At 49.7% G+C, this 14,827-nt stretch overlaps 1 protein-coding gene across 1 annotated transcript in view; it reads right to left on the bottom strand.

The window, feature by feature from the left end:
* VAV2 (vav 2 guanine nucleotide exchange factor) overlaps window positions 1-14,467 on the bottom strand; it is a gene marked incomplete at its 5' end in the record, with an annotated part of 105,088 nt that extends 90,621 nt beyond the window's left edge. Inside the window, 2 exons of the mRNA XM_010134973.1 lie at window positions 13,494-13,610; window positions 14,366-14,467. Coding sequence (XP_010133275.1) covers window positions 13,494-13,610; window positions 14,366-14,467 — 219 coding nt within the window. The remainder of the gene's footprint in view (window positions 1-13,493; window positions 13,611-14,365) is intronic.
* Window positions 14,468-14,827: the final 360 nt, after the last annotated feature.

Raw genomic sequence — 14,827 nt, 5'->3', positions numbered from 1 at the left:
CGATCAGGGATAAAACTGCCAAAGCGGTGTGATGAGGTGGTTCAGGCTCCGTTGCTCCTCTGAAGGATAACTGCTCTTCCATGAGCCATTGACCAAGAAGAGGCACATGAGAAGAAGCCAGTGGGCGAGCCAAGTGCTCCTCCAGGGGACAATTAAACCCCTTTATGTACCAGAAAATGGCTGTGGCGGTGGGAGAGGCTGCCCACAGCCCTGGTGAGTCCCAGTGAAGAGCACAGACCAAGGCTGGGGGATTTTTTCTGCCAGGTCCCTCACCGAGAAGCACAGAGGACTGGGCTGTCATCACACCACAGCTCTGTCCTCTCCACTGCCCAGCCTGGCCACCAGTCCTGGTCCCATGCAGGGCCTGCTGGTAGCAGAGAGCCATTGGGATGAACTTTGGGTCCCCAGCTGGTTCAGTTCCTCTGACAAAGTAAACTGGGATGCAGCCGAATACCTCTGCAACCCATACTCTGTCCTGCAGGGAGGGTTCCTGGAAGGTTTATGATGAAGGAGGAGACTTCAGGGTAGCTAAACCCACCAGTGCTTCAGCCCAGTCCTCAGGTCCTTTTCCTGTAGGGAGCACAACCCACATGCAGCCTCAGAGAAAACCACCTCCCCACCTCATCCCTGCTCCCACTCCCAGGGTCTGCTGGTCCAGCTCCCAGGCTGCAAACGGAGCGGGGAGGGAAAGCCAGACAGATGCAACCAGTAATTTCACAGTCCGAGTCTGCTGTGTGGACCCACCGCAAGCACTCCGGAACCAGGAGACAGTCCAAAGCTGCCCAGTCTCTAACGTTATGTAGAAAACCTCCTCTCTGGCATTTTTCTTAAAGCCTCAGGCCCTGGAATCTTGCAATTACTGGCTAACTGAGCTTTCAGGTTTATTTTTTGTTTTTAGCCCCTTGCAACTGCAGAAGAAGCCTGAAGCATTACCCAAGTGCTCCCCGCTCTGTTCACAAAAAGGCTTCTAGAAACCCTGCAGTGGTGTGGTTTTTACAAGAAATAACCCACTTTGAGGGCACATAAGCCATCCACCCTGAATTCTCCGCAACGTCAGATTGCACAGGCACGAGACCCTGCTGCAAGCCCTTGCACCCAGCCAGGGAGCGGGAGGTCCAGGCAGAGCCAGCAAGCCCCTTCCTCAAGGGACAGCTATCGTGAGAAAGGACAGGACATGACCACAAACATCCCTGATCCAAGTGGGGGTCAGAGCTCAGCCTCCCCAAACTCCTCAGCCCCACAACCTTCCTGCAAGCTCTTCCTTGAGCCACCAGCTGAGCTTCTGCTCTCAAAGCCTTGCACCCACAGCCATCCCAGGCCGTCCCAGTTCACCCCTAAAAAAATTACATCTGGCAGCTCATCAGGAGAAACAGCACTGTGAGAACACACACCAGCAGCACCACAGCAGACAAGTGTTAACCCTTCACCCTCCCCCCAAATGCCTCATTCTCTTCCCGTTTTCATTTCCCGTTGGCACCTATGATCTCCAACCAACGTGATAACTTGCGTGTCCCAGTTTGCCTGGGAAGGGTGGAGGAGAAGTTTTGATCCGAACGCGACTGGCACTAATGGCCAGAGAGGAAATTTCATCAATGCGCAAATGGAATTTGCCAAGAGGCATTTTAAGAGTCAATTCTTCACACTCCAGTAATTAGAACAATATTATGAAAAAAGGCGAGGGGAGGGCGGGAGGCAGTGCACACACTGGGACTTGGCTGATGGAGGAAACAGGCTGAGCAAACAAACAGAGTCAAGTGAGGCCTCAAGGCAAGAGTCCTTCGCATGGTTCCCCGCAGGGTAGATTTAAACCAAAAGTTTATCCACGTCCCAACTGTAGATTTTTCTGTGTGTGCATGTTTTCAAATGAAATTTCATATTTAGATCAAATATGGGCTAATGATCCTGACCCAGCTTCCTCCTTTACCTCAAAAATGCCATCAAGGTCAACACGGTTTGGGGTTTTTTTCATTTCGAAGCCAATATATTCAATTCAAGGTCCTACTACAGGCTCTCCTAGTGACTCATAAATCTCCGTGCATGGTAAAAACATCACAGAGGTCTAAAGCCATTGAGCACTCAGTCCCAAAAATCAGATTCCCACAGAGGAGTTGTCATCTAATTCTACAAAAATTAGAACACCCCAAATTGCTGCATTAGCTGAAATTGCTTAAAATTAGCCCCCCAACCAGCACCTCCTATACTGGGATCAAACACCCCAGCTGAAAAAACCAAACCAACCTCCATGCGGGTGAGTCCACCTCTAACACCTCCCTGGCCTCTCCAGGGAGTGGGTGGAGGCTGTGCGCTGCTGCTCTCCAGCATCCCACCCCTGTGTGCCCACGTGCAGAGCCCTCGTAGCCAGCCTCACCGCATTATTGCCAGGAGCCAGAAAATTCACTTTTAAAGAAAAATTAATTTGCAGTGCAAATCTAGATTCTGCAAAGACAGCCCAGGAGCAGAGCTGGTGTGCGGGGTTGAAGACAGACTGACACCGTACAATGGTTATTCATATTGCTCAAAGGGGGACTCGGCCAGTTCAATCCACATCTGCACGGAACTGTGATCTCAGCTCTGCTGCTGGAGCACAGAGGTCCTTTTGATAAATCTCCATGTACAGGGACTAAAGCGCTATTTCCGCATGAAAGAAATATATTCAATTTATTTTAATAATCTTTACAGTCCACTGGCTTGGAAGACTGAGTTTCTCCTTCTCATTGGAGAGCTGTTGCACCCCATCAGGCTCAGGTACATCGCTGCGAATGCTCCTGAGCTGCTGTCTCACACCCCGACTCTCCAAGCACTTTTTAATTTAGCCCTCCAGCACAACCCCGGCTGCTCGGTCTTTTGCACGTGCGTAGGAAAGAACCAGGGTGCCAGGAACACCCTCCATATCACACCCAGCACTTGCATCCGAATCGCCCTGGGATCCCCGGCTCTGATTTAATTCTCAGCCTGCCCTGACACTGCAAGGTCTGTGTACGGGGAAGAATCTGCCCTCATTTTTTTTTCCTTTTCTTTGTCAAAGTTCCGCTTTTGCACCAGTTCTCTCCAGATGTATCTGTATTTTAAATCAGATGCACAAAACCAAGACGGAGATGAATACGCCTGTATGAGAGCCAGGACTGCGTGTATAAGTGACATCCACTGCACCTCCAAGGACCACACAAAGCAAACAGCTCTGGAACTGCTCCCTGCTCATATGAGTCACTAACTGTCTTTAACAAGATGACTCAAAGGATGTGGGACAGCAGCAGGTCAACGTGTAGGACTGCCAGGTCTGTCCCTGCTCCTCTGCCACTGCTCTGCCGGGCCTGGACAAACTGCTGCTTCCTGGGCCACATCTACACCAACTCCTCAGACAACAGGGAATCCCTATGTTGTGTAAGTTGTCCTCAACGCTCCATCATACTCAGGCTTCAGCCTGTGGCAGAGCAACCGAGCATCATGCCACAGTTTTGAGACCCTTTGTGTGCTTCAAGTCAGATAGAGGCTCCAGCGCTGCCCAAAGGGTGACCTTAGAGGTGGCAAATGGAAGAGGTGAAGAGCTGGAAAGAAGCTCTTCCACATGGCAGGAGCAGCAGAGAAGGTACTTTTCATCAGTAGGTGGCATCAACACTAAGGCAAAAAGATGAAGGCTCACCCTAGATTTAGGACAGGAAGCACCACCAAGCCCCAGAAGAACATGAAAACTCTGGCTCTGATTTATGTGTTACTTCCAACCCATTTGCGTATCATTCCTTCCCCTGAAGTATTAACCACCTTTTTCATAACTTAAGTAACAGGCTGTGAAATCCCCACCATCTGTCAGCCAGCAAGAAATCTCCACCACAGCTCGATCAGTCTCTCCCACACAACCCTTACTCATCAAGTAGGAACGACTGCCAACGTTTACCAAATCCACCCTGGCTCAAAAATTCCTAAAATTACAGTGGGCCTGGAATAGAAAACCTTGACAGATGTAACTAAGTGCACTGTGTCCACACCATTAGCTTCACCCAGGGTGCATTAATGCTTCTATCTTGCTACCATGATTATGCTTTAATATGCAATTAGTAAGAAGAGAACGATGTCGAAGAGGAGAACGTCTCACTTACATGCACACCATAAAGACAGGGCGTAAATGAACCAGCGGCACCATCCGAGGCTCGTTACCCGGAGCAGCAGAGCACGGAGGGCGAGCGAGCGTGGTGGTCCCGCTGCAGGCATGGCCATGGGCTGAGCAGCCACACTCGCTGTGGACACCCCATCTCCCTTCCTCTGCCAGGTTTGGAGCCAGGCAAGGAAAGGCCTGCAAGAGCTGGACAATACAAAGGCATCTGTCCCCGAGGGAAACGCTCACGCCTTCCCAAAGGGAAATTGATGCTTAAGGTAATTACAGCCCTTACAGATGTTTTTTAGATGCCTCGGTCCTCCGGAATCACCTGCGATGTTATAGAGAGGCTTTTTCAAACCTACTCAAGGCAAATTGCTCCCGCCAGCACTGCAGCTGCAGCCCAGCCCGATGATCCTGTGTGACTGCCTGGCTCCTCGGCTGTGCCAGCACAGCCCCTGCGCACAGACCGACCCATCGCCCCATGGCTCCAGGACACTCCTCACTAGGTCCTCCAGCCCTATCGCTCGGGTGTGCGCGCCAGTCCCCACAGGTGGGAGGAATCCCAAGTGTACAGGGAGTTTTGGAAGAAGTATTTCATTTCTGAAGGAGAAAAAACACCCCATACCCTATCTGGAACCCCTCCAAGAACAAACAAGCAGCCCATTCTGACAGCCAGTGGAACAAAATAGTCTGAGATTCCTTGTGCCCCCCTCTTTAACTTTCCCCCCGAAGTAGTGTGGGAGAGAGACAAGAAGTGTCCCCATCATCCCCAGATAGGGAAAGCCCTGCTGTTCCTGCAGGTGGAGGGGACCCACTGGTCACAGTCGCAGCACCCTGAAGTCTCTGAAAACACAAGAGACTCAGAAGAGACCAAGACTGCGCAAGAGTTGGGGCTGCAAATAGCAAATCTTCCCCAAACCACACTCTGCTGAGACACGGAGGCTTCAACACATTGTTTTGGTGCACTGTTTATTTGCTGTGAAACATTAACATTTCTCTTCCAATAAGTGAGTGTCCCAAGGCAAAAGGAATGATCTAGCAGGAGCTCAGCGGGGCCCCAGGATCACTGCCCAAAGGCTCCGAACACCCCAGTCCTGACCCTTCTCCTTGGACGTGCTGGGGACACAGGACACCCAGGCTCCTCTTGGCATCAGAGGTTTGTGTCCAGGTGCGATATTTCACCATGCTGACTTGCACCAACTCTCCCCTGCCCCAAGAGGAATCTCAATTTTCTACAGAAAATTTTTCTTGACTGTTCCACAGAGAAGATGCTGTGCAGAACCACCCCGTGCACTGGGGTTTGTGGAGCTCGGCTGTGCCAGGATTTTCAGGCTGATCGTTTCACTTTTTGCCCTTTCTGCTAAATCACGGTTACACCCACACAATAATCTGCTTCAAGAAATGTTAATTATTATTTGTAACCAAAGCACTTGGCCTTGGGACAGTCTCATCATCAGTTCCGAGAGGCTGAGAAATCTACAGAGATTTTAATGAAGAAATAGAAGAGCTCATTAGAAAATAAAAGATTCAATTTATTCCAAGAGTCCCTTAAGTGATATGACCTGGGAGGTACTTCCTCCCTCTCCCAAAGCACGTGCACACTGCACAGTCAAGCTCCAGTGATGGCAGCTCCATTGACTGAGCACCAAGACATACAAAGACTGACTTTGCCTGTTGACATCTTTCAGCCACGGCGATGCTCACTGTATCATTAAGTCTCAAACACCCAACAACATGACAGAGGAAAAACATCTCGAGGGGTTCAAATGAAACCATTCATATTTCAAATGACGGCCAAAACCTTTTGGGTCACTCAAAAGCTCCTGGATTCTTCTCCCTCCCCTGTTTGGAGACACGTTTTATCCCCCACAGGTTTTTCAAGAAAAAAGAAATCCTTCTTCCCCAAATCTTGTCTAAAGTTACTGCACGGAAAGCTCAGACAAATCAGGAAGGTAAAGGAAAATCAATTTCATAAACATTAAGTTTATGCATTTATCCACGTCCTGATCCATACCTCAGATTTCTTGCACGTTAAAACACTTCCATCGCTGTTTGAGGCCCAACAGCAGAATTATCCCATCCAGACCATGGGAGTTACGAAAGATCCTGCCCATACTTGTTTGATCTGAAACATAATACCCCTTAATGTGACCCCTTGGAAAAATACTGGGGAAAGCAGCCAAGAAGGGAAGAAAAAAAAAAAAAACCAGAAAAAGGCAAAGGTCCCAGAACGAACATTTTGGCTCCTTCAGTTCCACTGCGAAGCTGCACATCTATAAACAGAGCAGATTTGTAAGTAGGGGAGAGAGGAAGGGGAAAAAGCAGAAAGAATGTGCCACAGCACAGCTAAAAACTTCTGCTGCACAGAACACCAAAGGCCACCAGCACTGGAGCTCTTGCTCCAGCCCCAGAGCCGGTTGCTGGGACACGGCATTTTCACCTGCTCTGTTCAGACACCGGGGTCCCGAGCCCACGGGCGGTGCAAGCCTCCCAATCCCACGTGCCAGAGACCTCACAGCACCTCTCCTCCGCGCTCCCCAAAATCAGAACAGCTTTGCCAACAGCAGAAGCTCCCACCATCATGCTTACCCGTGCTGGTCCTCACCTACTCGACAACACACAAAGTCCTCGGCAAGGAGCTGAGCAGCTCCCTCGGCAGCTTGGCGAGAGCCCCAAGGGGTGCCCAGCCAGCACAGAGCTGAACATCACCTATGGGCTGGGGACCCTCAGGAGTGGGTCTGAGGCCGCAGAGCATTTCTTGGCAGAGAACCCAGCCCCAGTAACCAGAGATTGTGGCCAACACGGGTGTCTGCTGTCCGCCATGCAACACCTCCACAGCCCTAACCCCAAGCAGAGACTCTCTTCCTGCAGCACCAGTGGGAGCCCAGCACGCCCCCTCTCACTCTGGCTGGTGGGACAGGAGGTGACACCCTGGCCACAGCTTGGTGCATCAGCTCCCAGCTACCCTGCCCGGGCTGGTCAAGCCCAGGTGCGTCACACAGGGGTTTGCTTTAGGGCACAGTGAAAGACTGACTGCATTTTGTCAGCAACTTGTTGCCCACGCATGATTTAAGGCTGTGGTGCTGGTACTGACCCCCTCAAGACCACAAAATATGCCAGCACAGCCCTGTCGACATTAACTGTGACAGGCAGCTGGGAAGATTCACAGTCCACCAGATATTTCAGGGCAACGTTCACAGACCTGCACACAGCACAGCACTGCGCAGCACAAAGCACCGTCTGGTACATGCTTGACTAGCCACAGAAATCTGTAATTCATTTGCTCTGTGTTTTAGGGAAGTTCAGTGTCAGGGTTTCCTGTACATACTTTAAGTGCTCCAGCTGAAAACATCTGCTGGACACACTGCACCTGCTAACAGTCCCACCATGAACCACAGCTCATGTCCTCATGCTGGGAGAAGGGTCCCTGCATCACGCCACATCCAACAGCATCACCTGGGACCAACCTGCACCATGGAGGGTCACGAGCACCACAGAGCTCGGTACGTACAGAGTATGAGACAAGTACCCCCAAGCCCAAATGAACCCTCAAGACGGCAAACGGAAGGGAGAAAAAAAACCAAAACAAACCCAACCCAGGCTGTTGCAGTCTGCTTTTGCAAAGTGTGGCATTCATCCCAATACCCAAGTCTCCAGTGTAATTCCACCAAGGCCATTTAAAACGCGGTGAACAAACACCGGCTGACCTAAGGCCAGCTGAGCAACGCAGCACCCAGCACATCACCCACAGCTCCTGCAAGCAACTGGGGAGTTAATCATCAACTGGGAGGCGGTGACGTCCCTGCACAGGCATGTCACGAGTGCAACAGCAGGGCTGCCTTCCTCACGCTCTCATATGCTTCCCGGACTCAGGGTTTCTCCCTCAGGCAAGGACTGCGGCACCCAAGGGCTACGGGCACCACCAAAGCTGAAAATTTTCAGCTTGTCGGCAAAGTGCTTCACTCTCTTCTGAAAAGCGCAGCAGTCACCCAAAAACCACAATGCCGTCTCGGAGGAGCCCTGCACAGGCACATGGAGGGCAGCACAAGGGACGGCGTGGGCTCAGGGTGCACCCACGGCTCCTTCTTTGGCAACATCACAGCAAGTGCCAGGCAGGCAAGGGGTTAAGCGGGTTCCTGGTGTCCTGCATGGACTCACACACACAGTTCCCTTTGAAGACCCGTTAGTCTACTGCTCTCCTGGGAATTCAAGGGAAAAAAAAAAATACTACACACGCCCTTCTTTTGGAGAATTCTTCTCACTTCCCACCCCACCCGCTGCACATGCGCTGTGCGAGTTCCACAGCAATTGGAAACGTTTTCCTCTGCGATACGATCCCTTTCTTGACACCCATCCAAGCGCCGCGGAGCAGCCAAGTAACTGGCACCGACCAACACAAGCTGGGAAGGTCTGTCCGACTGCCCAGTCCTCAGCAGAGCCAGGGATGGGATGCCACGCTGGGGGATGCTGTGCTGGGGGCCTGGAGCCCTGCCGAACACTCCTCTCCACTCCCGACCACTGTCACTTCACACACTCAGCGGTACATACAGAAAAACACACCATTTTAAATTTGTTCATGGCTACAAAAGGTCAGGAGAAAAAAAAACCCAAAAAGTCAAGACTTGCCCTGTTAGAGCACCAAAATGCAGCCATTTATCTGAACACCTTGCAATTTTCAATTTTATATATAAGTGTTATATATTAGTTCATATAAATCTTCCCCTTTCTCCCCTCCACATGCCCACAGTACATTAACAAGCCCCTTTAAAACACTGCAGCAGGGATACGTGAAGTGAGAGATGATGGAGGGAGGGGAATTCTCAGCAGAGAAACAAAGAAACACAAACTATCAACTCTCAGTTATTAATCCCTTAAATAATTCTGACAACACTCCCCACCCTCCCATCTGAAACCAAGCAGAAAACTCTGCTTTCTGACTCTCTCAGGAGGGGTGAGGAGGCTGTCAGTGAAAGACAAGGGGACAATGGCAGTCGAGTCCCTCCGCAGCTCTCCCAGCACCCCGCCTCAATGACCAGCGAGGTGGGACCCCTCGTTTTACAGACTCCCCAACCACAGGGTGCTGGTGAGGAAGCTGGGGACAAATCTGCAGCAGCATCCATTGAGGACAGCCTGGATCTCCTCATGGCTTTCCCAGAGCGCTCCACACCAGCTCATCAGCTGGAGGAAGGGGACACCTTCACATCAGAAACCGTTCTGAGGATGCAAATGCTTTACAGAGGGCATCCATCACTCTATCCCTGACAGCACCAGCACATCCCCTCTTTGGCAGCTCCCCTGTCCTCTCCCACCATCGAGGCTGCTCTTGCTGGAGTGCATCGTGCTCAGGGTCACCCTCCCCACCATGCACATCTTTCTCCTCAGCACTTCAGACATGCAAGACAAGCCATGTACAAGGCTTCTGGCAGCCACCCACGGGTCACACGTGCCAGCGAACATCAGTGAATTCAATTAATTGAGAGGGAGGATTGACCAAGGGGCCCCTCCTCTGAGCCCAGCTCAAGCTGTGAGGTTGGTGAAGTTCTCTGGACCAGAACCACAGTGAAAAACACTAATCTCAGTAACGGCATCTCCTCACGTTTCAGCTGACCTGTGAGCTCCTTCCCTTTTTCATTTTTAGAACTGCATCATCCTCTATCCGTGGGTCAGGGTAGGGAAGGCCCCTGGCTCACGAAAAAAGTGCAGAAACAGTGCAGAAACTTGTATTTAATTGTCCTGACTTTCTTCACATGTCAGGAGAGCAGAGAGGAGTGGGAGACTAATAAACGGCACGCTCCACAGGTTTATGAATATTTGAACTATATTTCTAAAAAAAATAATAGTACATTACAAAATGAGTAACTCCTTTTAATGAACCTTGCTACCATCGTGCTGACTAATAGAGTGACAAAGAGTTTAATCCATATTTATGCACATTTTACCTCATTATAGTTGGTGCCAATAAATTAGCAAGTCCAATAAGAGGTACATTTTATACCTCACTGCTGTTAAATGTGCACGAAGAACTGAACAGCAGCAACTGTACAGGAGGACGAGCTTCTCGTCTCATTTCTTTCTGAGGAGCCAGGCTGTACTAGCAAAGACTGGGCACAGCACCCTCGCAGAGGACCCCAGTGCTCCCTCCAGCAAGGTCAGACCCTCATTAGGGATGAGGCGATATGAACAGGGGTTTTCTTCCTCAGCACCCTGCAGCGCCGACACAGCCACAGAGAAACGCCGCTGCAAAATGCGCTAGTGATTACGGGCAGCTTTTGAGCCATGTTAAAAGAGTAAGATTTAAATTAAAAATACAAAAAATTAAGAGCCAACTTGTAGAAAGCAATACTAACAACACATTCTTTTAAGGTGTCTTAAAGGGGCACAGCTAGAAATGTAGGTCAGCATGTCAGGTCACTCTGGAAACCTCTGTCATGAAGCAGAGCATGTCCCTTGTCACCGCGGGATCGCTGAACAGCTGGACATTGGGAAAAAACCTGGCTGTGAGCAATTTCAACCGGCCTTTAGCCTCCCGTGGGTAACTGGGAAACACTGCAACTGAGATTACAAGAAACATGACGCATCTATTTGGCGAAAGCCTGCACTGGCCGATTACCCGACATCCCACGAAGACAGAGATGGAGCTTTTCAGCTCCACAGGGATTTCGGCCAGAGAAGCCCACACGGTTGACGATCCCATTTCACCAGCTGTTATTCTGGTGACAGTAAGGAAGAAGTAAATTCCCAAGCTTAAAACTCAAGGAAGTAGCAAAACCAGGGATAAAAGCTTGTGTTCCTGGACTTGAGCAGCCCCCAACCACACTTGCTCCTTTGCAGGAGGCTCCATCGATCCTACGGCAGCTCCTCCTTGCCAAAGCCCTGGCTCAGAAGCCAAAGGGAGCTATGGAAACCTCTCTCAGAATAACAGCTGGTCAAGGCAAGACTGAGGGATCTGATTTTAATTCCTCTAGTGTTTTTCCTCACAGTAAGAAACCCCAAAGAACCTTGCAGATTCCAAAGGATGAGGTCTTTACATACAGGTCAGCCCCACACAAACGCAAGTCCCTGCCCTTCTACTCAGTAATTACACTGCAGCAAACCCACGTGCTACCAGCGATCGCTGTCTCATTGGCCTTCTGGTTTGGGAGGAGAGAAATAACTACTTAAGTGGCATCCAGGAAGGAAACACCCAACACCACTCCACCACGGTTTCTATGTAATTAAATGGTCGACTGTTGCTGTGCTCCGTTCAGAAGTCTCCTACGCGGCTTAAGTATCTTGTAACCGAAAAACACTATTGATCCAAGGAATGAACAGCCCCAGGGAGAATTTTTTTGTGTGTGAAGTCTGTGTTCAGCCACTGGGAACGTGGATTAGAGACTCCTTTTGCTCTTGCCGTGACTCAGAACGGAAAGGCGCTTTGGTCAACAGCAGATTTTTCCCTGTTTATTTGCTTTGCCACTGTTGAACACAGATCTGAGGATAATGTGGGAATGAAAGGTGGCAAAGACAATGGGGATGTTTTGACAGGCTTCCAGAGGGATTTAGGGTGGTGCAGACCTCAACAGCTGATACCTCCAGCAAACCGATAAAAAACTGCACTGGGAAAAGATCAGCGAGGTTTTTATACACAGAACCAGCCTCCCATGTCTTATAAGGTTGTCTGAGGATGATGATGCATGTGAAAAGAAGCAGGATCTTGGAAGTTTATGACAAGTTTCTTTCCAAAGTCTCCTAAAAAAAATAAATTGACATGAGGTAAGAGGGAATGGCGAATCATCTCTCCTCAAGTCGCAAACCTGAAATGTCTCCCAAAAAAGTGACCAAGAGGAGGAGGGAATAGCTGTTCCCTAGCCAGACCGAAAAGGAAAACAAACTGTGCTTGGCTGACACGTTCCAGCAGTGTTTAACACCAGGCTCTATTAACAGGCGTCTTAGGCAATTTGAAACAGCACAAAGCAAGAGACAATGCGACGATAAAGCAGCATTTTAATTAGCAGCGGTTCTTTCCCCAGCCCAAAAGGTTCCTTCTGTGCATTCGTATTCCCAGAACAACAAAAGCCTTCTTGTATTTCATAAATCAAAAAAACTCATAAAACAAGCCCCTGCAATTGCACATTCCAGATAATGGTCCAGAAATAAATTAGGCAATAAATATCAAATAATATATCCCCATCAGCAGTGAAAATCTACTCTTTGGATAATCAGAAGAGAAGATGCCTTCCAGCAGCTTATCCTGGTAGCTCGAAAAAGGTAAAACAATAGAGCGCTTTAATAAATCTTCTAACGCCTTTTCCACTGAAGAATATAGTAATTGTCCTACGTAATAGCTTCCCTGAGGTGGGTATCCATCAGACTAACAGCACAGCCCTGATGCTGTCCACGTCCAAAGCCAGGGTATCAGAACAACAGCCACTCGCCCACATCGGGGAGGATTCTCCACCCTGGGAAGGGAGCTGGGTCTCATTCAGCAAAACACAAAACCATGCTCTCTCCTTCCCCATCGAGGTGACATAGGGCACAAACGCAGTCAGCATCTAGGAATGCCTGGGAGGAAAAAACCTCCAAACAGAGTGTTGAGAAACTCACAGGTCTCATTTTACCCCAGCATGAAACTTCCTGACCCCCAGGGACGCTCCCTGGCCATGGTACGAACCTGATGGCATTGCAGTTTCATTTTGCTGGCAGCCACCTGCAGAGGCAGCAGCTGGAGAAAGACTATGTGTGGTCTGCACCTGCATGAGGGTCTGCACCCACGCTGGGGCACAATCAGACATGCTCATGGACGAAGGGTCCCTGACACACGCTTGGTCCCAGCCTGGGTGCAGGCTGGTAATGCTCTGTAATGCTGCTACAGGGAAACACGCTGCTGAGGTTGCAGGGGTCAATCCCTCCGGCTGGTTTAGGCAGAGCAGGGGTGATGCTCAGCACCAGTCTGAAGGCACTGTCCCTACGGGGAGCTCACTGGCAAGGAGATGGTGTGGCTTTGCCCAAAACACCCAGCGAGGCAGCTGGGAAGAAGCCCCGATGTCCTGACCTCAGAGAAGCACCCGGTCCCCAGGGCTACAGCCTCTTCCAACAGCTCTTACAAACACACGGACACACAGGTATTTTGATTCTTCAAACAAAGGACATTCTTCATTTACTTTAAAGACTGATTCCAGAAACTTAGTAATCTAAAGCAGAACGCTTGACAGCTTGATATTCGTTCTTTAAGGAGATCAGAATCAACCCCTAGATACGCAGGCTACCACGAGCAAGGGGATCAGGTGCTCAGTGCATGGGTTAAGTGTGTAGAAGCTGCTCAGAAAACCACCAGACTTTTGTATTTTATCCAAATGCTGCAGCACAAGTCCGGAGAACCACCCTGGCACCAGAATCATCACTTCCCAGGAGCAACTCTTACCTTTCCAAAATCCCGCACATCGAAGAGGTCGAAGGGATCAAACAGATCACTGTTTCTTAACCCGAATTTGTCGTGACACACTTTGAGGAAGGTTCGGATGTTCTTCAAACACAGAAACTGGGGGAAACAAAAAAGAAAGGAAGAAGTGAGCAAGAGAGGCACAAATGTGAACCGAGATTCGCTGAGTTAAATTCAAGGCGAGACAAGCTAACAGGGACGTAAAAACTCGCAGGGAAAAGCCAGGCATTAGTTTATTTGTTGTTACTGAAGATGTTGGAATCCTGGTGCCCTGCGAGGGCTCCTGTGTTCTCAGCTGCGCACCAGAAACAAACGCCCTTTTGAAAAACAAGTTTCACATAAGGTAACACTGCAGAAGGGCTGCAAAACTCAAGCCAGGACATTTCCCTTTCAAGGTCAAAGCCAAATATAAATTACAGCCAGTGTTCTACAGAAGCTCAGTGTTGAACTTTTAACCATTTCCAGCACGTTTCCATCTGGTTCCCTACAAAAGGGACAGGTTACAGCACTTAGGGTACGTACTGCTGTACATCCACGCACATGCACATATACACACATCCCAAATGAGACTGAGACAGTGAAAATTAGGGGCTTTTTTGCTTTGGGGTCTGAAACAATCAACACCACAAGTAATATCTGCTCACTCACTCTTGCGCCTCCCCAACGCCGCACGCACCACGGATGCCAAGAGACCCACAGACACTAACAGACCCACGAACCACCCACCAGCCACACGCAGCCCATTTCCAGCAGGAAGCTGCCAGTCCTGAGGCTCAGCCACAGGAGCTGCTCCTGACCCAGCGGGGATCCCACTCCCGACACCAGACCCATCCCTGGGACTGTTCCCACAAAGCTTTGCTCATCTTTGCCCGTTCGAAGAAGCAGAAATCCCACCCCTCCAGGGACCACACTGGGTTATCCAGATAGCTCAACTGGCAGAGCAACATCATGTTTCTCTTTCAAGAAAATCCTGTCTTTGACTATAGCAATAATTGGTCGTTTGTGAGTGTCGGGGATTTTGAAGTCTGGGGACTCCAGACTGACTCGCTCCAATGGTGATGCCTGGCAGCACAAGGGCTTGAAAGAAAAGAATAACAATCTGCTTCATTTTTGTGGCTCCATCACCAATGTTCTTCATCAGGATGGATGGAGTCTGCTGAGCAAGCCTAGTCATTTCACTTCTGCATCCTCATGATATTCCACAAAATACCTTCAACTTATTGCTGTATTATTAAATAACTCTTTCTTTAAGCAAATGTCTCATTACTAAGAAATCAGCCCCGTAAAGGGGTGAATCATCCCCATGTGATAAACAG

The sequence above is a fragment of the Buceros rhinoceros genome, unplaced genomic scaffold (genome assembly GCF_000710305.1).
Source record: "Buceros rhinoceros silvestris isolate BGI_N320 unplaced genomic scaffold, ASM71030v1 scaffold7874, whole genome shotgun sequence".
NCBI lineage: Eukaryota > Metazoa > Chordata > Aves > Bucerotiformes > Bucerotidae > Buceros > Buceros rhinoceros.
The sequence above is the reverse complement of the archived record's forward strand: the minus strand, read 5'-3'. Positions and strand labels throughout refer to the sequence as shown.